Genomic DNA, 26305 nt, shown 5'->3' on the forward strand with positions numbered 1-26305 from the left:
ACCCCAAGGGGTCCGCGGACCACACTTTGGGAACCACTGCCCTAGACCTTCGTTATACCTTGTACGGCCGTGGCTCATACGGAGACTCGTGAGCTAACGGTGATGGTCGCCTCAGAAGTACAGTGTCCCCTGGTCGAAGGCTGTGGGCTACTGCCTTGTGTTTTTCGTCAGCATAGCTCTTCATCTTCTGTTTCCGTCGTCGGTCGACGGACTCAATTTCTCGTCTGGAGTGTTTGTCTCGTAACTGGGGGAGCTTCACTGGGATCTTCCTGCCGAATAGTAGTTCGGATGGTGTGACACATGTCGTGGAGTGTGGAGTTTCTCTATAATTTAGAAGATACTCGTTCAGCTCTTCCTTCAAATCGTTCCCTCCAACACACGCAGCCTTGACGGTCTTCTTTACGTTCCGTATGAATCTCTCCACCTCGCCGTTTGCATGCGGCCACAAGGGTGTTGTGCGGTGGTGTCGTATGCCATTCAGGCGCAGAAATTCAGCAAACTCCTTCCCAAAGAAAGGGGGACCATTGTCGGTCTTCAAATCATACGGCATTCCATGCACAGCGAATATGTCGCTCAGTCTAGCCGTGACGGTTTTCGCGTTTAGAGACGAGAGCGTGGAAACCACTCGAAACCGCGAGTATTCGTCCACGACTTCGTCCCGAGCTGGCCCGTCATCGCGATCTGGTACTGGGTGCCTGGATAAGTAGTCAGCAGGATTTTCCTTTCCGGGGATGTGCTGAACGTCGAAAAGGTAGTGCTGTAGTCTAAGGCTCAGCCGCTCCAATCTCGCTGACAGCTTGGCGCTTGGGGTCTTGAGAATGGACACCAGTGGCAGATGATCCGTTCTTATAGTGAACTTGGCTCCTGCCAAGTACGCACGGAAACGTTCCGCCGTCGACACGATCGCCAACATCTCTTTGTCAATCTGGGGATATCGCTTTTTTGTTGACGTCAGTGCTCTGCTGTAGTACGCGAGGATGCTGAGATTTTCCTTGTCGTTAGACTCTTGGGCCAAAACTCCAGCTACTCCATCTGGTCCTGCATCCGTTATTATGTAGGTCTCCTTGCTGTCGTCGAAATACGCTAGTGTGCGCACTTGGGACATTTCTTGCTTTATTCTCTCGAAGACCTTCTGATGCCGCTCCGTCCAAATGAATTCAGCATCCTTGTGTGTGAGGCCTGTCAAAGGCTCCACCATTTCTGCTAGGCGTGGAATGAACCGAGTGCAGTAGGTAAGCATGCCTAACAGACTTCTGACTTCTGTTGCGTCTCTAGGCGGTGACATTTCCACTACTGCTTCTACCTTCTCAGGATCGACACTGACCCCTCCGGCTGCAAAGACATGACCGAAGAACTTCACACTCCGGACACCTACGACGCATTTCTTCTCGTTCAGTGTGATCCCTGCCTCTTCGAGATGCTTTAACACCAAACGTAACCTCCGGTCGTGTTCTTCGACTGTGCGTCCTGACACCAAAATGTCATCGGTCACGTTGATGATGCCATCTTCGTCTGGCAAGATCTGTCGTATGGCATCTTGGAAGATCTCGGCTGCGGCATTCACCCAGAACAGCAGTCTCTTGTATCTCCTCAGGCCGCAGTGCGTGGAGAATGTCGTTATAGCTCGGGACTCTTCACTCAGCTCCAGCTGGTGGTAACCCTGGTTGAGGTCTAGCTTAGAGAAGTTACTCTGCGCCATTTAAGATGCTGAGAATGTCCTCGACAGTCGGCATGACATGCCGTGTTCTCGCAATGGCCACGTTTGCTTCCCTCATGTCTATTCAGATCCTCACGGCGCCTTCCGTGTGTGGCTTGGGCACCACGACAATAGGAGAGACCCATGGGGTTGGGCCTCCTTGCGAGTGGCGCCTCCTCGCCAGGGCTTCTTCCCTGCCACTTTTTTGAATTGTCTGATGTTGTGAAGGACCTTCTATGTTGGAAGCCTGTAGCTCTGCAATCTCAAGGCTACGGCCAATTCCCAGTAGTTTGTATAGGGCGATGTCCGTTTCACGGAGTGCGGCGCGGCCTAATCTGTGTGACGCAGTTCCCTCGATTATTTGGGATACCAACTCTTTGTCAATATTCGCGAATTCGCATGTTGCTGCAAGCCTTCTCAGTCGGACTTGAAATTGGTCCAGCGTTTCTCCAGTATCTTGCTTTGCTTGGCGAAATACGTGTTTCTCGTACACGGTATTTTTCTTAGGGGCGAAGTGCGCTCTCAAACGTGCGACAGCTGTGTCGTAGTCCGATTGCATATCCGGGAGGGTTTGAAAAATGTCGTACACCTCCTCTCCGGCGTAATGAAGCAGCATAGCACGCTTTCTAGTGGGATCTGTGACGTTGGCGGCCAAAAGGAAGTTTTCGAAATGGGCGTGCCATTTAGTCCAACGCTGTGCGAGTGACGACGCGTCCGTGTGTGGATCGAACTTGGGGAACGCCGGTAGAAGGGTTTCCATATTCCTTACTTGTTCTTCGGTTCCCTGTTCTTGCTATCCTCGTGGGTTGCTGATGGAAAATACCTCGTCGCCAGCTTTTCCTGTGGTGTATTGGACTAACGACGTAGAAACACTGCAACTACGTTGTTTATTTTCCCGACCAAAAACTACATTCTACGTTTTCACGCGCTCGGTCACTTCTACTTCATTTTCCCTCTCTTCGTGTCCTCCGTCGTCGTCTTCTTAACACAACAACACTACAGAGGGCTAAGCGAGAAACTTTTCAAACGCTATTTCGGCTGCCCATACAAAATACTCCGAAGCATAGGAGAGGTGGACTACGAAGTAGTACCTCAAGACAGCACAGCTTCTCGGCGAACCCCGATCTCTGAAATAGTTCACGTCGTTCGCCTCAAGCCGTACTACTCCAGGTAGATTGGACGATCCCCTGAACCAGAAGAAAATTGGCTACTTCTTTACCTCGAGTACCTCGAGAGCCCGGAACGCCCGCCGAATCTGCTCTAGCGCCCTCGACGAAAGTTCAGGCATCGGGACGATGCCATGTCTACGGAGGGGTCAATGCCACGTATCATCTTTCAAGCGACCACACGGAACAGCGGCAGCGGGTGGGGAGGCGTCGAGCGACGGGCTGAGATCCACGACACGCCGCGCTCCTTCGCTCGCATCAATCTCATGGACGGATCGACGACCTTGGAGAAGCTTCTCTACTTCCTCTTCTTCAACGACGCGCGCTTTCTACAATGTTCGCCGCTGTGTATAAAAGCTTGTGAGCTCCCAGCCGGAGCATTCTTTACCTCTAGTTCTGTCCATGGTTCTGTCTAAGAGCTACCGCTCTTGTGTTAGCCAACTAACCAGCTAGAATAAAGGTGTGAGGTGTCTGTTTCTGGCGAAGTTCGCGCGTGCAAGGGTAGTGTACATGTGGAATGAGTTGGATACATGAGCAACAACCAATTGCGGATCAGATTTTAATCAATTATGCTTGATATCGCATCGATGACGACACTCCATTACTTCTTCTCTGAAGAACGTCTGGCGAACGTGCGACAAGCTGCCGGCGCGTTCACGCAAAACATTCCAATGTAACATACAATGTAGAAGAAGCACACGACGCAAACAATGCAGCCTATCAAGTGGCCGGGAGTACACGCCATGAACCACTGAAAGAGAAATATTTTCAGTTTTAGGTCAGGATCAGCATCAGGAGATATGGGAATGCGTCACTAGCAGGCGAAAGTTCGCCAGCGCAACTGCAGCGCCGTCGCAGCAACTGCCAAGCGCACAGTGGCGTGCCCAGAAAAAAATATTTCAGGAAGGGTTCGATGGAGACTTTACGTGGGGGAGGAGGATTCCCTTGGTTTCCCTCCCCCAAATGCACTACCAAGTGCGAGATTTTCTGGGGTTGAACTACAGTACCCCCTCCCCATCAGGCTACGCCACTACAATCGCACCGCGACGAGGGGTCAGAACAGAATTGCTTCCCGATTAAAGACGTGTAGAGTCCAACGTAGTCTTCGGCCATCGCCACACGCGTTTCGCGCCGACAGCCAGCGTTCGCTACGCCACACTTCCTCGTCCTCGCGGGTTCATAGCCCTGATGGATTCGTCGCAGCGCGATCAAAAAACTACCGGAGATTTTCACATTTCGTAGTGCGAAAGCAGTCATATCTGGCAACTATGCACGCGTGCTGGAATCCGATTGAAGACATTCCGTGTTCCCATCGTTGGCGCTGTCATGTTTGTAATAGTGTAGTACGATTCACACCCCCAAACATGGACACTGAATTGAAGAGGAGACTCGCACGTCTTTCATCTGTTCTCCTTTTCCTTGTCTCTGTAGTACATCAGTCGTGTATTTTATAGGCACGGATGTTCTGTAAAAGCTTCGATCAAAAGCTCAATGGGTGACGCCATGTTGGGAAATGCAAGTCCACCGGAACCCACGCCGTGCACAGCTCGTTTGGCATCAGCGAGATGTCGAGCATTGCTCTACTCGCCCGACAGCGGCTGACATATCGCGCATAGTCGCCGCGCCGTACTTCACCGGGTGTCGTCGAACGACGAACTCACCGGCAGCTGCTCGCGATGCGCTGGGCTGCGCGTCGTTCCGCCCCGCTACGTCGAACTCTAAACCAGCCTCAAACGAAGCGAGGAAGCGCCAGCAACGGTAGAAGGGTCGCTTGGAGGTCACCGGCTGCCGACTTTCCGGCGCCGTCCAACCAGTTGCTCATAACGTGACTGACGACCGCCGGCTTGCGACCGTATTACAGCTCGTCGTGTAGACGAAGTCGTGTAAGAAACTGGTGACCCGCTGGTCTATCCATCTCACTACGCTGTGTCCGCTCCTATTTGCTGCAATGGAGAAATACGACACCTCGCAATGTTCCGTAGACTTTTGTCCCAAGCTTTGCCATGCCCCCTCATGGTGCGGAGACGCGTGCATTTGAGTTCCGTTCGTAGTCATAGTCATAAGTTGGTGGCTGCCTATCCATGGATGCAACTGCACACGGGATATCGTTCGGGGGGCGTTGTAAATAAACGTGGAGAGGGTGACACAACTCTAAGTCTTCTCGCGACTTCATGGACCTAAACGGACCAGCCCATTTGCATCTTTATTATATGCTTCACCAGGCTTCAAATTACTTGGCTGTTATATCCGGGCAGCTTAATTGCGTCAGCCCCCGTGCTACGTCGCTCCGCGTTTGGTATTAGCCACTGGGATCTCTTTAAAAGGTGAAAGCTCAGTTGAAGTCAAACCACAGGTCGTAAGAAATGGGTGGGTAAAACAGGTTCCCGAGCGCCCTCACCCAGGTTTCCAGGGGTATGTACCGTTGGTGTCTCAACTTAACGGTTGTCGTGAGGCTCTGCGGAGGCCAGGCGACCCGCACGCGCGCTACTGCTCAAGCTTTCTTCTGTTGCCCGCTTTCCGTAAATTAAAGCCCAAAATCCGCCCACAAAGCCCATCAAGCTCTAATCTGTGTGGCCAAACGGAGCGTACACGGGATTCACTGACCGGAAGTGGCACCGTCTCACCTTGGCATGACATAGGGGGCGCGTACCGGAAGTTGTTTTAGAGCTGTTACGTAGGTAAAACTCCCTGGCAACACCATTACTTCGCCGCGGCTCGTCCGACGCGGTATCAAAACGAATCCTGGAAGGTAGTGCTCCTTACCACTAACAAGCCACTGGCGAGTACGCAGGCCTTCTCTTTTCTGCTCAGCGTCCTCGGAAATGACACGACGAAGGATTTCATGGTGTCATCGTCTTGTTGAATTATAGAACCCACAACCTCTCCGCTTAAGCTTCGAAGCTAACGTAAACGAGAATAAATATCAATATATCGGTGTCCTTGCACAGCGATTCAACACAAAAGCCATACAGAAAACGTAAGAGCTCTTTCTTCTGACGCATTAAAAAATCGCAGTACAAAAATATACTTCTCTGAACATTACGAGATCAATGTTATTTATCTCGGGATATGAGCACCGTTACCATGTCATCAAATTCATCAATTTAATTCGCTAGAAATTAATTGGTCATAGCCGAAAAAAAAAAAACGCAAATTGTTGGCCGAACTTAGACCTTCGTCAAATTGGTAAATTGCTTTTTGCGCGTTTTCTTAATCACCTCTGGGCGGGCTCGAGCAATACGCGAGTTGGTATGACGTAGTTGTCATGTGACCCTAGAGTAGCCACCTTCGACAGGATTTTTCGAACGGCGAGAGTCGCTCTGCACTCAGCATAGCGGCAAATAAGGAGGCCGCTGACGAAGCCTCCTCTGCCATTTTGCAGCAAATTCGAATGGGGGCTCTCACTTTTTGCTCTCACGCGAGCACTAAGCAAGCGAAATGGGACCTGAGAAGTAGAGCAGCTCCATCGCAAATCACACGCTGTGTAATGTAACACGCTCTATACAATTGTAAAATGCTCACCATTTAGCGCTGCCGCGGGCGCGCCGTGCACGCTTTGAGCATTCTCTACCGTTTTTCGTCAGCCTGCTGTTTTAAAGAGAGACTTCGTGAGGATTCGAAAAAAATTAGGTGAGCATCATGCCGAACACGAACCACCCCTTCGATACCGAATACAACATTCGCAATCATTCTGCGCGAGTAATTCATTCGTAAATGATGACAATAGCAAACCGCAATGCGACGAGCAGAAAACAGAGCTCCATACTACGGCGGTTCGTCCATAGGAAGATTCCGTGACGTCACCCAGCATTGTCGTCTGTTTCCAAGCCTGCATTCTTTCTCCCTGGGCGGATGCCGGATGATGTCAGCAGTGTGTTGCTTTCAGGGCCCTCTCGTTTCACAGAGGCGAAGCGCTCGCTTCGGAATAACTCGTTTGAGTAAAATCTGCGGCGTTTTGAACAGAGATATTTCGTACGCATGTTCACGACATCCCAAAGATTACAAATATACCACATCGTTTGCGGTGATTTTGTTGCGGAGTCCCACTTTAAGTCGCACATGCAGCACTGGAAAATTTTGCCAAAACTTACTACACGCGTCAAAATCTCAACTAAACGATCTGTCAACTAGCGTTGATTGGAAGATTTTATATCCCACGAGACTGCCACATGCCTATGTGTGTGACGTTGTCACCCCGACTTGTCTACTCTAGCTCGTCTGTTTGTTTCAAAACTAGAACATAAAGGCGATCGAGCCCCATGGGCCCCAACTGGTTCATTTTTGCTCCTTTAAAAATAAAGGCCAGAAAAACGATAGCGTGGAACCGGCCTTATTATCTCCGATTTGCCAGAGTTGAACAGTTACAAAGGCGACCTTTGCGTTGCAACCATGCTGGCGGAAGGGGAAACGTGAAAGAGCGGATAATATGTCCTCCTCGCATCGCTTCTGTCGGAGATCTGAGCGCAGATCGCGACTTGCACGCCCCGAAGCGACAGTTTTCGCACTTTCCTGGCCACACTGTATTGTAGTAGTGAATGTATTTGGCAATAGATTTGGGGAATGCAGCATGCTCTTTATATATCTGTTTAAAACAAAAATGTGAGAAAAACAAGACAAAGGGACAATTCATTTGCTCGCTAATTAAATTCCATAAGAGTGCTCAGGAGTCGCGGCAAAATTTCCCTCAAGATAAATAGCGTCGATCTCATAATGTTCAGGCAAGCACCTTTTGTAATACAGTTTTTCTAACGTAGGGTGGAGCACCCTGTATAGCCATGTGTAAAATGCTGAGATACGACCAGAGCTTGGAGCGATTTAGTTCAATGAGGTGTTCGCCCAGGAGCCAAAGGTACTTGTCGCTCCTAGAAATGAACTTCACTGCATAGCATGCTCCTAGGCAAACATAATCTCGGATGACATCGTTATCTGCCCAGATTTGTTGAAAACGGGATTTTTTGTGACAATTATGAACAGCATAAGTGTCACAAAAAGGCGTACGCCTCCCATTTTCAACATATAACGATCAACAGAGAGGCAGATAACGATATCATTCGAGATGATGGTTCGCTAGAAGTGTGCTATGCGGTGAAGTTCTCTTTTTAGCAGTGATAGTATATCCTAATGCGTGTCACAGAAGAAAGACTTTCTTTCCGAAATAAACTTATGTGCGATACATATTACAAGACGGGCAACAAGATGCAGGGAGCAAATATAGGAAGGACAACGTACGTTGCTTACATTGCTGAGACGTCACTTCACCTCAATTACAAGGAGCTCACATTCATTGGACTAAAGGCAGAAATACAACCTACGCGCGTCGTGATATGATGTGATGTGATAAAGAGAAAAAAAAGAACGCGTTAAGGAAACCCTTTCGGATTACTACCTGCAAAGCTATGTTGCTGGCGGTACCCGGGGCGAAGCAAGGCCCATTCACTTTTAGGAAGGGTTTTCTGGATGCGTCACAGATGGACAGCGATACTGCACCCCACGTGGCGTCTTCGAACACGAACCCGATGGCTTCACCAGAGGCATCTTTCACGTGCATTTCCTGCGTTTGCACGAGGACATAGAAGATCAAAGGTACACGATTACAAAGCCCGCGAAACATTCAAAGCATTACTATGATTTTAGATTCTACGATGGCCTCCTGAATTTGGATATTAGCTGTCTTTGAGAGACAATTCTTTGTAATCACCCGTCGGAAACTCAGGCGAAAGCACCCCTTCGAAAATCATGTCGCCACGAGCGCAGCATCCGAGAGCGCCTGTTATTGGCTGCGCCAGATTCTTCGCGCGGTGATTGGATAAGAATCATTTGATTTGACCAAGGAGAGCCGTTGGCGATCGGCGAGTGACAAACGTGACCCAGTCGCGTATGTTCGCGTCGTCTGCTTGCTTTTACTTAGGTGTTGCGTCCGCTCCGACCGTTAATCTTCGTGCTTGTGGACATTATAGCGGGCAGTCTCGATTGCTTCTAACACTTACAATTTAGATTGTGCCGGACTACTGCGAACGGCCGATGTGAACAGGGAGTGTCTGATCCAGCTGATCACAGAAGAATGTAAAGGAGGACATTGCAGGAAGTCCTTCGCGTGGAAGTCGGCATTCCTTCTTCCGACTTCCCTTCGGTAAACCGCAAGAGACGTTTCGTGCGCCCTACTCAAGGAAACAATGCAGGTCTGTCGTGTGAAGTGTATTACAAGACACCCACTAACGTTCCAGGCGTTTCAATATGCGGTGCTGAAACTTGTACAGTTTTAATGCCGCTAATCAGATTACTTGTGCTGGTTGGGTTGTACTATATAGTTGTCTGTCACGCCGCAGTTATACATTTTCTGTGATCTACGAGCGCTTGTGACACGTGCGCTTTGATGTTCAAACAGGAAATCAGCATGGATAGCCTGTGGACAGCGCCCACGGCTTAATGACTTGGCAGACACAGCTTTTAGTTATAGTCTGCTGTGCGGCTGCCACTTCACACTGGATTGCCTCGTCTGCCAATTAAGAGTTGAGTTGATAAGAAGAGCTACCCGTGTGGCTGATAGCAAAGAAGCAGTTCCATGTTCCCGTGGCCATCGCCGAAAACTTCACCTGCATTTATTAGAAACATCAGGGTGTCGGAGCGAACCCAAAACCGAAAAAACCCGCTATTTTGGTGCGAACCGAATCGAAACCGTATACGTTTTTTCCGCTCAGGAGGGAAACCGAAAAAAAAATATTTAAAGGGACTGTCGCATCCGGAACCGTGCTTACGAATCCAATACCAATGTGTTCGGTACACTACCACCGAGCTATTTGCCAAATTTTCTCCTTCCAAAACTGCCGGGGTGATGAGGAATCAAATTTAAAAGATCCGGTTTCGTTTTGAACCTCGAAAGCGCCAGCGCCAACAACATCGCGTGACGCAAGGTCGAATCTGGCTAATCCGCTGTGAAGGACGCTGCCGTCTGCCGCCAAGTCTGGGGCTGCTTTGTTTTTTCCTGCACCTCGCCCGTATTCACATGTGACACTTCCTAGTGACGCGGATACTCTTTGTGAATCGGGAGAATCTCTACGCTTGCATCCTTCGCGTGAGATGTCGTCTGGAAACCGACGCAGCGTTCCTGACTCCAGGAAAACTTCCTTCGAAAACCTCGATGTTTGATTTCGCTCGCCTAGGGTACAGCTACAGCCAGACCCCAGACGAAGCGAAAGTTGGAAGCAGCTACATCACTACCGGGCATTCAGATGAAGCAAGGGGTGTTCATGCTGTCCGTGTATGCTCCTCGCAATATCACCGATAATGTGTACCTATGTGAGAACATCATGGAAGTGCAACTTGGATTGACACAAAAAAGGAACGAACTGAAACTTGACGCCGTTCCGACAGTGTTCCACGAACAAAGCGAGCCAGCAACATCGACAGTAAGTCACAATGTCTATGTAGTTTCCCGTTTCTCAATCGGGTCTGTCACTCTTGCGCGTGAGTAACTTAGCAGCAAAAGACGAAATCGGTACAACGTAAGGTATCCCCTAACCTATGATTAATAACTAGATAAATAAAGTACAATAAACAAGTAAACGAACATGATGTCATTCATATGAACGTGATTGGCTTTTCTTGTTGTCGGACGCGTTATCATGAAACTTTCCTTGTTACTGAACCTGTGACTTTTGTTGAATGTGGTAGTCATGATTGGTTTTCATGTGTATTACAGCTGCATGCAACTCGACAGGGTCAAGCGCAAGTGGTACGTATATTACTTAAATACATATAATGTGTTTACAATTTTTGGACACAGAACAATTCGCAAACTATGAACCCCGATCACTAAAAGGAAGAACTGACGCTGTTTGTGTGCTGGTGTTAGAAACAGGCACTATATACAAGCAGTACCTCTGTCCGTAACATAAGCGCCATAAACCACTTCCCAGTTTCCTTTTATCTCGCTGTTTGTGAACTGTTTGTGTGCTGTAGGGCGGCGGGTTTTGCGGTTGTCGTAGCCAACTTGAGGTGCACTTTTGACGTTCTGTGTTATAGAGGGACCAGGTGCTGCTGATCCAAGTCCAATCCATCCATGAAATGGCATCAAACAATGTATGTGTGTGCACGGCAATTTTGATGAAAGACCTGGTTTTTACAATAATGCCTTTACGACGCCTCTGACAAATTAGGATCTTCCAGAACAGTGCTTTCTGCATCCAAGTTGAAGAAGTAAAGAGGATGACTTCATGGCTTCTACTAACATCTCACAGCTACATGCCAAGACAAAATAACTTGAAAGAAGGAAATGAAAAACAAAGAAGAAAAAAAGGTCCTTCTCAGGTCCACCCAAATATTTGTGCAGAGGCTGACAACGTTATTGTGAGATGATGAATGATGCTGATGCAGTGTTGAGATTAAGCCCTTGTTTCCTTTTGTGCAATGGTATACATTACTGCTGGTTAAATGTAAAATGATGCACTTATCTCCAGACATTAAAGGGGCTACCAGAGATGTAGTGTCAATTCAACGGAAAAGCTGCATGTTCTACGAGGCACTGTCACATAAGCATTGGCCAAATTTGCTGTCCTGTGAGCTTTGATAGGATATGCCGTAGATAGTAAGAGGTCTCTTACTGTAAAAGGGAGGTGCATTGTTCGAGTAGTGGGGTCTGAGGCATGAGGGTTATTTCAGGATGTACTAACCCTTCCAAAATTTTATACTTGGTTGTGCCCAGAGATCGATACAGATCACCCCCCGCCCCCCCCCCCCCCCCAACACCCCGAGTTTTTTTCCTGTGTAGCACTGTTATAACGAAACCGTCCAGAAATGTAAGGAACACATAATTCTAGATTTTCATTGCAATTGAAGTACTTACGATACTGTTTTTTTTGTGTGTGTGTTTTTTTGTGAGTCCCTGCTTCAGATCCCAAGGGACATTGCCAGTGTGGTGCACGCTGATAACTGTCTGTGTATAGCAAATAATAAATATCTGTGCATGAAGAGTTGGATGTGGACTTGTGCAATGGCTCTTGGATGGACAACACTCAGTCAACACAAAGATTTATTCACATTTGCGTAACTTATTGCCTGTGATTATAATTATTATATTACATAGACAAGAGGTAATGCTCTGCAAAGAATCTCTGAAGTTAGTCTTGAAAGCTGTTTTCAAAACAGTGGTGCTAAAAAAAATTTAATCAATGGCAGGTGTCAAAATTTGTTTTGCTGTATCAAGGCAGAACAATCTTCCGTGGGAATGACAAATTGTGGACATTCCCAGACAGATGTATCACTTTGCATGATAATGAGGTGTAACTGTACCATTAGTGAGTTATGAAACATTACCTGAAATTATTTGACGTGTTATGTCCCTCACATGCTATAATACTGCCAACGATAAGAAGCATTACACTACCATTAAAAGTATAACTGTCACTTATAGCCACGCAGTTTATTGCTCCTGCCTATTTCTTTGCACTTCTCGGGATTATTGTGGTAACACAAATTATGTTTCACTCTTCTCAATTGGAAACTACGCAAGTCTATTATCGTTTAGGTGTGAACAGGAAATGAGGCACACTAAAGATGATAGTCCTGATACGACCGGGATGGAAAAACGTTGGCGAATCATGCGGACGATACACCCAGGTATCTGTCGTCTGTTTCTCGGTCCAAGGAATCTCCAAACTCAGCTTGTAAACACACAATAAGGAGTGAACCTGACGTAGCTGTAAAAAGAGAGGACACTTTCCTAAACACGTAGTACAGTTAATTTCCTGACAATCATTCTAATTCTAACCCGGCCCTTGAGCTGCACAGTTGGTTAGAGACTTGGGGCATTCGTCGTGTGTGCAAACAACGACGACAACTACGAAAATAAGGATTGCTCAACGTGCCTATCTATCGTGAGTACAGTATAGGCGAAGACTGTGATCGTCGCTGCAATACTGCGGTGGATACACCACTAGAAGTTCTGGCCGAAGACAGAGGGCTGGGAACAAAGTGTGATGCGTGCTTACACTGCACTTCGCCGTCATTGCACAACTCTGCCACTTCACCAGCACTGCAGCATATAGGTACTCATCCGGTTCCTGGGGAACACAGACCCTGCACAAACACTTGGATTGTTTCCTGCGCCGTAGTGAATGTCACGGGATTAAGTATTGAGCACTCCGATCATGAACGTACCTACAGCAGTACCAGCTCCCGTGGCATAGTGGTTAGGATGATCGCTTTCCACGCCGAGACTGGGAGGTGACACGGGTTCGAATCCTGTCACCGGCTGTGCTGTCTGAGGTTTTCCCTGGGTTTTCCGAAGACTTTCCAGACGAATGTCGGCACAGTTCCCCCTGAAGTCGGCCCAGGACGCATACTAATCCCCCTGTCCCCCACTCCTTCCTGCTGTCCTCTCTCCATCTGTCCACGTCTCTACGCCGCTCATAGCCACAGTTGCTTCGCGGCGCTAACACGGAATTAAAAAAAAAATACCTAAAGCAGTGGTCCTGAGGCTCGTTCTGTTGCGCTATCGCAGCTGCGGCACGTACATCACCAGTGACTTGCAGAAGAAGCGAATCCGTCGCATATGGGCCGTCATTAAACATGTATATTCGTCACGGGATCTATTACTAAAGGCATTTGAACAGCACGATTCGCCACTTCCACTTCCGCATTCCTAGTCCGCCATCTCCGTATGTGCCTTCGCCTTCGTCTCCCTGACCTTGCTCATGCACGCTGCAAGCCGCGGGGACTCCTCTGGCTCGCCGCGTTTTTATTGGTCAGATTCCATGTGACGTTGCTAAAGATTCTCAGCAGGGAGTTCCGCTTGACGCCCGCATCCGTCGTCTGCTGTAGCGCCGCTTACACACGAATTATGCAAAAAGTATTCCGTCGATCGGGATGGGACTTTCGGAGTCATGGTCAGTGAAGGACGGGGAATCTCATTTCACTGTGGTTTCGGAATCGATCTGTGGTCGATGCGACTGTCCCTTTAACGGTTTTCGGTCCAAGAAAAAACTTCGCCTGTTTGGACCATGAATAAGCGAATGAAACTGAGGCCGTGTGTTCTGAAGTCATGTCGTGCATTCTTTACGAGGGTTACGGTTACGGTGGAATGTATGTCGGTACACTATGACCTTAGGCTCCCTTTGTAATGTTTTATCGTTCGCGCACATAGACTCAGAGGTACTCGTACATGTGACCGGTTGTGACTGTCTACCAATGTGTCGTAGTGTTAGTTTGAATTTGATCCGCAAAAACTCCCCTAAACTAAACAGCGACCCATGGGGGCTGTGTTACGGCTTCTATGTTGGTAATGTCGCGGAACGCGTCCCTTGTTTGAGAGCAGCGAAGTTGAATACATCTACGTTGAAAGATAAAAGTCACTGAAGAGGTTAACCCACTGAAGAGGTTAACTCGAACCCACATCTTCTGGACCCAGAAGGTGTGGGTTCGAGTCCTACAGCCGGATAACCTCTAACAAATGGTGCAGAAACCCGGGAGATTGCTTCGAATCAGCAACATACATTCGGATGGGAAGCGATCGCACCAATCCAGCAAGAAAGTACTTTACATATGACATCACGACAAACAAGTCTGTCTGTATCATGCGCTTCAAGAAAGGAGAAAGACTGTTTGAAGATATCACCTTCAGGAACCAGGAGCTACCAATTTCACAGCTGCCTATTAATAATAAATACCATGTATGCGGAATAAATATATATTTTCTTCTGGGAATGACTATGCCACCAGATGCGGAACCGTTTAAAACCGGTATGAACCGTTACTTTTTATTTTTTTGCTCCGGAGCAGAATAGGTACCGGACCGTTTATGATAGAACCGGAACGAAAAACGTTTTGTTTCGACACCCTCCATACATGGTCTGCGATTTGCTTGAACTTCTCTTCAGTGTTCAAACGCACATTGTTCCAGTGAAACCTGTCGCAAGACATGTGTATGTGTTATTTTTCATACAATCTATGGAGCCAAATAAGTTTTTGATTCATAAACCTCCATCGCTTTTCTTCCCTGAACTACGACTCTACTAGCAAACACGCAAAGAAAACTCATGAAGTTTGCGGAACGAGAGCAGAGGCAAATCCGATGAAAGAACTGGGAGGGGTTTAGGAGGTCGTCTCCAGCAGGTCAGGTGGTTTGGAGACCCTCCATCTTATCTGGACTGTGTTGCGGATATGGGAGCTTCCGCCGCTCTCTGTAACATCTCTCTGCAAGCGGCTCTCTGTAGCATCTAGCCGTGGCGGAGCGATCCCCTATCACCGACGTTGCGCGTGAAGTAGCTGTACCGATACCCTCCCCGAGGAGAGTTCGCGCCTAATGCTCTCACTAGCAGACGACGATTATCTCTCCGACAGGTGACGGCGGCGTGGCCTAGAGCCCCTAAATAGGGAGCAGAGTCGCGACACTGAGCCACGCCGGCGAGCGAGACCACCATCTTGGGTCCGGCGCGGATGCATCGCCTAGCAATGGGACGCCGGTCTCCCCCTTCGACGCCGGAGTACAGCGCACAGTCAAGCCAGCTCGCAACCGGGGAAGCCTGTTTTGGATGGAGGGTACTCGGGAAGGGGAAACCACGTGACACGCTCGGCCCAATCGCGGACACCGAACGGCTGCTCCGGCGCGTAAAAGGAATACGATACTCTGTACATATTTAGTCACTCTAGTGTGGCCTCCCCACGGAGTTTGTGTTGGTATAGCTCCTGCCAGAGTTGAGTTGATAAGAAGAGCTACCCGTGTGGCGGATAGCTCCTTCAGAACTATCATTACAGAGAGCGGCGGAAGCTCCCATATCCGCAATACAGTCCAGGTAAGATGGAGGGTCTCCAAACCACCTGACCTGCTGGAGCCGACCTCCTAAAACCCCTCCCAGTTCTTTCATCGGATTTGCCTCTGCTCTCGTTCCGCAAACTTCATGAGTTTTCTTTGCGTGTTTGCTAGTAGAGTCGTAGTTCGGGGAAGAAAAGCGATTGAGGTTTATGAATAAAAAACTTGTTTGGCTCCATAGATTGTATGAAAAATTAACCCATACACCTGTCTTGCGACAGGTTTCACTGGAACAATGTGCGTTTGAAGACTGAAGAGGGGTTCAAGCAAATCGCAGACCATGTATGGAGGGTGTCGAACCCAAACATTTTTCGTTCCGGTTCTATCATAAACGGTCCGGCACCGGTTCTGCTCCGAGCTAATAAATACCGAGCACAACTCGATACAGAGGGCGCTTATAGTTCAAACGTCAAAACAATTGCATCCTACCGTTCAGTGCAAGTGCAAATGTGTTTCAGATTTTCATGTGGATGTCAATATAGCAGCCCTTCACGGCAGCGTTTACTATCAACACCTTAGCCCCAGTACACATCTCGGCGTGTGTCTCGTCTTCAAGGCTGAAGGATGCTAAGTAAACTCGCTTGAGACAGATAATTGTCCTACCTGTCTAGAAAAACTGCAGCAGTAATATCCTCTGACTCCGCTCTGGCATCGTAGCGGTCGGTACAGCTCCAGCTCAAGACGACCCTTAACGTCCTTACCATGCAGGGCGCAACTGGCGTTTCCCAGGCAACAGACCTGTTCGCAGCAATTTTGCTCTGCAAGCGAATTGAATTTGAAGTAGTGAGAATTTGAGGTCATCCTGCCGAAAGCTAAAGGAAAACCTGTCAGAGTTAAAAGGAAGTGCCACGCGTTGCTCCCACTAACCCTGACTGAAGGAACAGGTCATGCTACCATCGCTGTCGCACACAAGGAGCCGATCGTCACCTTCGAATAGAGGAAATGCATCAAAAACCAATCATGTCTCTCGCGAATATAACGTTCATCACAGTCTGTTGGATGAGATATGACAGATATCGTCATCGACGCAATCTTAATACACAAAACATGGAAAAAGGGCCTTCAAACGGTCCTAATGTGACAAGTGGCAGTCTACAGGAGAAGAGAAACGCTAGACTAGTGCGTGGATATTCGCATGATTCTGTACGGTATGCAGACACTGAAAGAAACATGCAATCTGAACCATAGGGAGCGGGCTTTCTGGGATCGTTGTGGGTTACTTCCGTGCTCATTTCACTGATTCTGGCAGAAGACGTTACCTTCACAACACAAATCACACACACAAACTTTCTGCGCATCTACTACAGGCAAAGATGATGAAACCAGGATAAAGGCTTTTGAGGCTATATATCTAAAGGTAACCCAGGATATGTGTCACTGAATTATAATAAAAAAAAAAAACTACGCCACCTACAGTTATGCAGTCAACGGCATTTGTTCTTGCTAGGTTTTTGCCATGCCGTGATGTGAATGTTCCGAAACGTAGCTGTATTATGTAAATTTTTGCGCTGGGAAATGTCACTTTTTTACCCTACCAATTATGAAGAACGTGCTGAATTTACTCAAATTCATGATAATTGACGGGGATATTGAGGAGGTATCCCATCAGAAAAAGTGAACGTCATGAAGTGAACTGAACGTCATGCTTTTCGGAGCCCCAAGAGCATAGCGCTCCACTACATTTTGAGCAAACTCATTGTCAGTTCAACAAATGGAGGTTGCAAACTCAGCTGACGTGACGTGCGCAGCAGCGTTGTCGCGCCCCTGAACTATACAGGGTGTCTTTTTTTTTATGCGATATAGATTTTTCATAAAGAAACTAAGCGCTATAGGCCTGCTGTTTTCACTTTTATCATCTCTGGGCCGGCGGACGTTCTTGTCCATATGTTGCTCAACCGGCAAATCACTAATTAACTAAAAATCATTAATTAACTTTTTAATTATAAAAGCCACGAAGTTGTCCCAATGAGAACAACTGTTCCTTTCGGTGACCTGATATCGTAGCCGTCTTCGGAACAAAAATCCGTTCGGTAGATCGTCCGCAAAAAATTCGTGAAGGAACACCATTTTCTCTTTATATTCTTCATTGCGCATCTTCAGAGACGCGTCTTTCCTTCACCACCAATATGAGATGGTGAAGGAGCCTCATGCGTCAAAGATGCCGCCACAGTGCCGCCTCATGCGTCGAAGATGAGCTTTAACTTGCTGTAGCAAAACAAAAACACGTGTCGGGCGACGCTATCGTAACTGCCCTTATCTTCGGCTGGATTTTCTGTTAATCTTTTTCCAGGACGCAAGAGGCGACAGTGTGCTCTTTCCCCTCTCACATTGGAGGTGAAGGAAAGACGGGTCTCCGAAGATGCGCAATGAACAACATAAAGAAAAAAATTGTGTTCCTTTATGAATTTTTTGCAGACGATCTACCGAACAAATTTTTGTTCTGAAAACGGCTACGATATCAGGTCACCGAAAGGAACAAATGTTCTCATTGGGACAACTTCGTAGCTTTTATAATTAAAAAGTTAATTAATGATTTTTAGGTAATTAGTGATTTCACGGTTGAGCAACATATGGCCAAGAACGCCCGCCGGCCAGGGATCATAGAAGTGGAAACAGCATGTCTATAGCCCTTAGTTTTTTAATGAGAAATCTGTATCGCCTAAAAAAAGACACGCTGTATATATATATAGTCCTGATGGGAGCATTCACTGTCGAAACGTCGACTATTCTTTTAAACGTCTCGTAGTATATTATAATCTTTGTCTTAAATTACCCACTAACTAAACTAGTTTTTGATATATATATATATATATATATGTTTATAAGTCCCAAACGTCGCAACACCAGCATTGGACAGCTGTTTCGGCCTTATTGGGCCTTCATCAGCAATGCGTAGGTGGGCGACGTTTGAGCGAGTGGCGTCGGAAGGTCACGTGGAACGTGATGTCCTCCCGTCAGGGTGAGTGACTCACCTCTGAAAGCCCAGTGCGAAGCCAGTAAAGTATTAAACGAAGATATATATATATATATATATAGGGAGAGAGAGAGAGAAAGATAGGTACTCATGGAACGATGCGACAGCACCAGAGGACATGTGTTTCGCCGTGTTTGCGGCTCGTCAGCCCTGGGTAGCTGCGCATTGTTCGGGATTGGCAAACCAGGGGTCACTCAGCGAGCGTTATACACCTGGGAGGGTGACTGAGCACACCTCAATGCCACAGTGCAAGCCAGGGAATTATAAAGAGGGGGGAAAAGCCATTAAAAAAATAAGTAAATGATGCTAGACGTGTTTGAAATTCAAACTTACAGATTAAAATGGCTTCTATGGCTGCACGTAGAGAAACAGATACTCATTGAACGATGCGACAGCACCAGAGGACACGTGTTTCGCCGTGTTTGCGGCTCGTCAGCCCTGGGTAGCTGCGCATCGTTCGGGATTGGCAAACCAGGGGTCACTCAGCGAGCGTTATACACCTGGGAGGGTGACTGAGCACACCTCAATGCCACAGTGCAAGCCAGTGAATTATAAAGAGGGGGGAAAGCCATTAAAAAAATAAGTAATACTCCTGTCAGACGTACTAATTTAGTGTCACTTAGTTGAAGTGCACTCCGTCCCGTAATGTCACTTTCACTACGCTCCTGCTACACGGTATAAGTAAGTGTCACTAAGCAGTCATGGTGATGACGATGGGCGAGCTTGAACTCCCACCAAACATCGGGGAGTGCACCATACTTTCTCGGTAAAATCGTTTTTCTTACGTCTAGAAACATTTCATAAAGATTTTCTTCGCAGTTGAAGTCGATTTAATGTCATAAATATAATTGTTGGGAACCAACACAAGTATATTTATTTGACAAATTTTCAATCTTCTTCTTCACCTCTTTGGTGGTCTTTACTATGCAACTGGCCCGCGATGTCAGCATACACTTTCGCGTTTCGCTTGGTCCTCTCATGTTCTGATAGCATGGGTTTCTATCTCAGACCATGACGCCCTGTCTTTTTTGTCTTCCGTTATTCAGTGCTTCACTGCGGGTATTTCGCGATTTCGCCGGAAACACTTAACCACCGTGCAATGTCAACAAATATGGCTGCCGCGAAGTGGATTACGAACTCTACTGGGCAGTCTGTGAACGAGAGTACCGGTAAATCACGCCAAGGAATCCTTACGTCTTTCTTATATAAATCAGCGCTGTCTTAACAAACTTGTCCAAATATAAATTCCGGTTGGGTTGTTTCTTTCCTTTTCCAAAAATAAGCATTTGTTACGCAATTCCTGCCGTGGAGGCTACGTACTTGATTGTTGCAGGCAAATCGAAGTGAGTTTGGCGAACTCACTTCATCGTAAGTGTACTTTGCATCTAGTGTCACTAAAAGATGCCGTGTGACTCGTAAAGAATGACACTTATTGCACGTGCACTCGCTGAAAGTGACACTAAATTAGTACGTCTGACAGGGGTATAAATGATGCTAGACGTTCCCTCTCCTGTGCCACCATCATCTCTCCCCTCTTTCTTTCACCCTCCCCTCTTCTCCATCCCCTGGGTGCACCGAGCCGCCACTTTAGGGCAGGCTGACCGCACCTTCCCCCTACATCACCCCCCCCCCCCCCGAGATCGTCTCAGTTTCCTACGGCGTGCTGACGAGCTCCAAGTAGAGCTAAACAGCGGGTACCCGCAGTTACCTGCACATCGTCACGGTTCGCGCGTAGGAGTTCGCGATCACTGCGGGTCGCGGGCAAAATGCGGGTATACCCGCATTACCCTCACTCCATGTCCAACTAAGTGAGCCCTCTGTGTCGCACGCGAGCTCAGCAGTGCGCTATGTCGTTGGCCGTATAAATCCATGTGCCAGACTGCAGCAGGCAACTGCTGGTGGGCGAGTTCGATTATTAATGGCTATATATGGCTATATAGACATATACGGCTCTCTGTTAAACCGCAGTTCTGCTGGCATACGATTGAAGCCGTCCGAGACAGGTAGCCAACACTCAGAATTTTCATTGTTTTAAAATTGAAACAGCGGTAAAGTGGACGGGAACACTTTCCCCTGCCGGTCCCAATGCGGGTATACAGCCAGCAGTGCGGGTTGCCCAGATAGAATTCTTGAGCGTACGGGTAACACACGCGCGGGTACTGTGCTTGTCCAAGTTTGCTCACCCGCACTCACCTCTAAACATATGCTCAACATGCAGCCACAGAGCTTCAGCTATTATTCCTTTGTATATATATTCACATTTGTGTATATATGTTTACAATTTGATCGTGCACTCCCAGCCAAGGACAGCTGTCTTGCTCTACTTGGAGCCTGTCATCCCAGCGTAGAGAAGTGACGCGATCTTGGGTTGGACGCAAACAGTGCGTCTCGGCGACACGTCAATGTTCCACGGTGGCGGCGCCACCTGTGGAGTCCCCAGTGCAAGCCGGCAAATGCATATACAAAGTGAAAAGGGTGCACTTTGACTCCTTTCCGTGCCACATATATAACGCCCTTTTGGAGAGTACAATTGCGCTCAAAAGGGTGTCTCCTCACTCCCTCCAGGGAGTAGCATAACACCATTCTCCCAGACTTGTGCCCGTTACCAAAAAATAGGAACTAAATACCGTTACCCGTTACTTCAGAAAAAAGTAACTAAATACGTTACTCGTTACCAACATACGAAAGTAACAAGTTCTCGTTACTCACAGGTAACGAGTTACTTTTACGTTACCGGCGCATCGTTAAAGGAGCCAACAAACATGCCGTCACTTGCCTTCAGCTCATTATTAATGAGAAATTGCTCTTCACAAGAAGCTGATACTCGAAATTTACATCAGTGATCTTCGTTCTCTTTCGTGTGAAGACATCTGCTGCCGAAGTGGGGGTGATCGGATGTTATAAAAACACAAGAAAAGACACCGGTTTTGGTGCCACCGATCGCCAACGGTTCCCAGAAACAGTCGAGGGGCTGCGTCATAATTTAGGGCGCTCAGAAGCTTAGCAAAGACAAGAAAAGGCTAGAGGTCGAAACGCATTTTTTGCAGCCATAGCACAATTGGTGCTCATTCTTGGGAAGGAGTGATGGTCGGAGATTACGGAAACAAGAGAAAAGACAAGGGCCTTCGTTTAAGACGATTCAGCACGTAAACAACACATCCAGCGAGGGACTGCAATAATACTTTGAGTCACACGTGGTCGTGGGTCACGCAGGTTCACGCATTGCGCCACACGGGGAGCGCCGAAATGTGCTCTCCCGCGCTGAAGAAAAGGAACGAGTAACGTCAGTAACGAATTACCAATTTTTGTAACTGATTCCGTTACTATTGCCATTTTTTAAAAAGTAACTAAATCGTTACTTCGTTACCGAAAAAAGAAACCGTTACCAAGTAACGAGTTACTTGTAACGAGTTAGGCACAACTCTGCATTCTCCCTACTGGAGAGTAATATTACTCCCCGGCAGGGAGAATGTGTTATGCTACTTCCTTGAGGGAGTGAGGAGACAGCTGTTTCGGCCTTCTTCGACCTCATCAGCAGTACTGGCATGGCGACGTTTGACTTACAAACATATGCTATACGTGCAGCCAAAGAGCTCCTGCTATTTTTTTCCCCCTTATACACTTGACTGGCTTTGCACTGGGCTTTCAGAGGTGTCTTAGGACACCCTGACGGGAGGCATCACGTGCCACGTGACCTTCTGACGCCATCCGCTCAAACGTTGCCTGCCTGCGTACTGCTGATGAGGCCCAAGAAGGCCGAAACAGCTGTCCAGTAGTGACATGGCGACGTTTGACTTACAAACATATGCTATACGTGCAGCGAAAGAGCTCCTGCTAATTGAGGCGAAGTGAGGTCAATTCTAGACGTCTTTTCACTTGTCAATCCCAAAGTAGCCAGGTCAAACGGTACCAAAAAACCCCAATGTTCCAAATGAATTTCATATTTGTATCTTATGATCTACGTTCTTTCATGGAGCATAATAATTGGAGAATGTTCGTCGTACTGTTTAGTGCGCATTTTAATGCAGGTTCTGGTTCCCACCCTATTTAAAATAATTCATGAGGTTACCTCAGTGGCTGAGGTCTTGAGGTATTATGGAACGTCTGAGGTCTTGAGGTTGCCCCAGAGCTTGAAGTCTTGAGGTTACCAAGAGTTTGGGGTCTTGGGGTTACCTCAAAGCTTAGGGCCCTGGGGTTACCTCAGGTCCTGAGGTTTACAGATGGTGGAACTCAACACACGAACAATACCGTCAATGTTCGTCGAACTGTTTAGTGTCCCTTTTAATGTAGCTTGTGGTTCTAACCCTCCGGCTCATAACCACAACATAGTGTTAGTCATATTCAGGAAACGCGACATTTCCAAGGACTTCAATATTTCATCCCCCTGCCTTCACCTGTATGTTCCATATAGTGTATGATTAGTTGACCTCTGTTGTCCAAGAAGCCCAAATCTCCCTGAGTCTCCTCTTTTTGTGTCGGGGGATCCCTTGATGCCCCGGCGAGCGATTTGGGATTACGACTGCCTTGCGCTGAAACTGGCTGTTCCTGTATGGGTTTGCTTTGGTCCTGGATGACATTATGCTGCAGTCGTAGTGGTTGGACGTGCGGTGACGTCGATGCAGCTTTAATATGTGCCCTCCTTGGCTGGTTATGCACTGGCTCCAGAGTTCGAGGAACTGGTGCGGGTATGTTGCGGTCCATACTTAGTGGCGATTGCCCTATCGGGATTACAGCAGAGGTGCCGATGGATGCTCCGGGAAACCTTCGTGTAGAGCAAGAGCTGCAAACCATTTCCCTTTCACATGCAATTCTATGCTATAGACAAACAACACTCAAGTTGTAGACGCAAGCGTAAAAAAATACGAGCGAGGTCCGTGCCGCTTACCGAGGACGTGAAATATTACCAAAAAAACATTGTCCGATGAAGTTGCATCCTAAAAGGCTCCATGCAAAGGAGACGGTGGCTGCCTATCCATTGTTTGAATGTAAGAGTATTGCTATATGCACGACGTCGTGCGCCAAAACCGGAGGTTGCTATATACACGACGCGCTTCTGCGCATGCGCCACCACGCGACTGTTGACGGGATTGGTTCTTTGCAGCTCACTTTAGTGAGGTTAGGTTAATTTAGGTTTTACAGATTGAGGGGGTCTGGGGGGTCTGGGGGCGCCCCCCCCCCCCGAGACCCCCTCAATCTGTAAAACATCAATCTGAACCCCCCCCCCCCCCCAGGCACGCACTAGGTGGTGCGGGCATGAGACTGTGGCGCCGGTTAGGTCAGAAGGTCCTCAAAAAGAGCGCAGAAGCGCGTCGTGTATAGCAACTTGCGGTTTTGGCGCACGAGGTCGTGCATATAGCATCACTCTAGAGAGAATGGTATCGTACGGTAATGGTATGATATGGTTGAACACCTCGCTGCTAAAATGACCTCTGTGTATCACGTTAAGCACGACGTTGGAACGTTGAAGCATATTAAGATTCGCGCTCAGTACTCGAGCAATTAAATTCTAAACCAGAAATACAATCACCTTAATTTGCCTAGAGAGCTTTGCGTCCTGAACAGTGGCGTTCCAGCGGCGGCCTCTTCTTCTTCTTCTTCGTCGTCGTCAAAAGTGGCGCATAGCTCATGGGCAGCAGCCTTCGCAACTACGCTCGTGACCATTCTCCTTTCAGCTGCCACACCACGACAGGTTACCAGGATCGTACACGCAAATAGGATGCCCAACTACCAGCTCCCTTTGCACTCTATACAGAGGGAGCTAGTATTCAGGCACCTTATGCGCAAAATTGTGACCTTCAGCACAGTTTTTCACCATCTCCAGAAAGAAGTACACGCTCAGTACTGTAGCACACTGCGTGTATTGTAGGGTATATGTGTGTCGCCAAGAGGAACAAATTTTAATGCTCAGTTTGTCTACATTCGAGTGTGAGCGATTTCTGTGCACATTCGAGTGATTTCTACTCGAGGGTACGCTGGGATGGGTACGCTAGAGATACGCTCGTCAACAAAGCTTCTAAACAAGCGTCTCCGAGCTAGTCTTGGTAAATGCGATACCGGCTACACTCTTAACTCCGTACCCTTTAGTAAAGGGTAAAAAATCGCAATATTTTACCCTCTATTTCAGAAGCTACCAGGTGTAGAGGACGGTGGACTGCCTCTACATGAGCCCCGACCGGCGATGATGGTATGCCACGGAGAGGCGGTGACGGTGGCCTGTCTCCATGGCCGCGCCGGTGGAACTGAGAGCGGGTGCTCCACGCGCGTGGCCATCGTTGTCGTCGTCCGCTACAGGGGTCCCCCGGCCGTCAGATGCGTTGCGGACGCATCGCAAGAGCTGGAGTTAACGCGTCTGGGAAAAGCTGCACGGCACACGTTGGCGGCATTTCGGAGAGGATGAAGACGGGAACAGCGATCCGTGTGTAGGTAGTCATCCTTGTGGTAGGTGTGGACGGGAACAGCGATCCGTCGCAGAGAGAGTGAGGCGCTCGGAGTCGTGGACCTGGGGTGCCGCGACCGGCACGGGAGCCGAAGCTCGATAGTCCCAGGTGGAGTGAGTGAGGTGCCGAGACGGGCTTAAGCGTGCCGAGGCGTCGGCTGCCGCGACTGCCGCAACCGGCAGGTGAGCGCAAGGCTCGAGTGTCGCGGCCGGCAGTGAGAAGCGTGAGAAGACTTGAGCGAAGAGAGAAGCGTTGGTGAGAGAGAGCGAAGAGTGCGGTAGGAGTGAAGGTGGGCCGTGTGTGCCGGAGGTAGTGCTGCTCGATGGCGTGGTCAGAAATTTGGGATGATGAAGGGCCGAATTGCTCCGGACGGGATGTTCTTTGTCCGGGTCACCAAATGTAGAGGACGGTGGACTGCCTCTACATGAGCCCCGACCGGCGATGATGGTGTGCCACGGAGAGGCGGTGACGGTGGCCTGTCTCCATGGCCGCGCCGGTGGAACTGAGAGCGGGTGCTCCACGCGCGTGGCCATCGTTGTCGTCGTCCGCTACACAGGTACCCTCTGAGCGACCCCTTTTATAAAAGTTACAAGGAAACCAACTAATTAGAGGTTACGGCCTTCAATCCAGCACCTGCCCGTAAAGGTTACGCCAACGTGCGGCTTTTCATACAGGATGTTCATTTTTATTCGCAACAGAGTAGCGCTCATTTGGCAGGTGGGTTATGTGAATTTTTGCTAATTAGTCGATTCGTAGTTACAAACACATGCGTCAGGAAATGTCGGAAATGTTTGTAACTACGGATGGGTTAATTTGCGATAATTAACATAACCCACCTGTCAAATGAGCGCTGGTGTGATGCGAATAAAAACAAACACCCTGTGCGTGGGATATCGACAGACATTTACAGAACACACCAAGGTACCAAAATGAACCAGCAGAAAAGGAGATCTTGAACATATGTATATTACAAAAACAGAAGTCTGTCGAGAGGTGACACATTGTGCACAAGTGCGATTCTGATGTGAGGAGAAACCATGGTCGCTTTACCATGTATGTGGAAAAAAGAACTATCTTCTAAGTGAGAAGCAATGCATAAAAGTGCGAGGAAGCTAGCGAGTCAAAACAACTGACCTATGTTTGCTAAGCTGAACACACCCAACGAAATGGAGAATTGCAGCAGAAAAAAATTTATTCCGCATTCGTGTTGCAGAGGCGAGCTCAAAT

The 26305-nt window shown here is 48.2% G+C and overlaps 3 protein-coding genes and 1 long non-coding RNA gene across 4 annotated transcripts; all 4 read right to left on the reverse strand.

Annotated features, from left to right (window-relative positions):
* Nucleotides 1-52: 52 nt before the first annotated feature.
* LOC135389191 (uncharacterized protein K02A2.6-like) lies at nt 53-1699 on the reverse strand. Its single transcript, XM_064619256.1, has one exon. The coding sequence runs from the start codon at nt 1697-1699 to the stop codon at nt 53-55; it is 1647 nt and encodes a 548-aa protein (XP_064475326.1).
* Nucleotides 1700-1781: 82 nt separating this feature from the next.
* On the reverse strand, nt 1782-2567 carry LOC135389192 (uncharacterized). Its single transcript, XM_064619257.1, has one exon. The coding sequence runs from the start codon at nt 2454-2456 to the stop codon at nt 1782-1784; it is 675 nt and encodes a 224-aa protein (XP_064475327.1). The 5' UTR covers nt 2457-2567.
* Nucleotides 2568-3402: 835 nt separating this feature from the next.
* LOC135389989 (uncharacterized) lies at nt 3403-8402 on the reverse strand. The gene is made up of 2 exons (XR_010421646.1): nt 8249-8402; nt 3403-3613 (listed from the first exon to the last, which is right to left on the reverse strand). It is a non-coding gene; the product is annotated as an uncharacterized LOC135389989 (long non-coding RNA).
* A 2593-nt stretch (nt 8403-10995) lies between these two features.
* Nucleotides 10996-24322, reverse strand: LOC135389193 (uncharacterized). Its single transcript, XM_064619258.1, has 6 exons — nt 24169-24322; nt 23036-23421; nt 16535-16594; nt 16271-16425; nt 12554-12557; nt 10996-11039 (listed from the first exon to the last, which is right to left on the reverse strand). Exons 1-6 carry the CDS (start codon nt 24300-24302, stop codon nt 10996-10998), a joined length of 783 nt encoding a protein of 260 aa, XP_064475328.1. The 5' UTR covers nt 24303-24322.
* Nucleotides 24323-26305: the final 1983 nt, after the last annotated feature.

The sequence above is a fragment of the Ornithodoros turicata genome, chromosome 3 (assembly GCF_037126465.1).
Source record: "Ornithodoros turicata isolate Travis chromosome 3, ASM3712646v1, whole genome shotgun sequence".
NCBI lineage: Eukaryota > Metazoa > Arthropoda > Arachnida > Ixodida > Argasidae > Ornithodoros > Ornithodoros turicata.

What these genes read in the sequence shown, in the direction of transcription:
- LOC135389192 (XM_064619257.1), bottom strand. Translation starts at nt 2,456, where the DNA reads ATGGAAACCCTTCTACCGGCGTTCCCCAAGTTCGATCCACACACGGAC.
- LOC135389191 (XM_064619256.1), bottom strand. Translation starts at nt 1,699, where the DNA reads ATGGCGCAGAGTAACTTCTCTAAGCTAGACCTCAACCAGGGTTACCAC.
- LOC135389193 (XM_064619258.1), bottom strand. Translation starts at nt 24,302, where the DNA reads ATGGTCACGAGCGTAGTTGCGAAGGCTGCTGCCCATGAGCTATGCGCC. An exon ending in AGCTCTCTAGGCAAATTAAG is followed by an intron (nt 23,422 to 24,168) that starts GTGATTGTATTT and finishes AATGGTTTGCAG; the next exon opens with CTCTTGCTCTACACGAAGGT. An exon ending in GACCTGTTCCTTCAGTCAGG is followed by an intron (nt 16,426 to 16,534) that starts GTTAGTGGGAGC and finishes ATTCGCTTGCAG; the next exon opens with AGCAAAATTGCTGCGAACAG.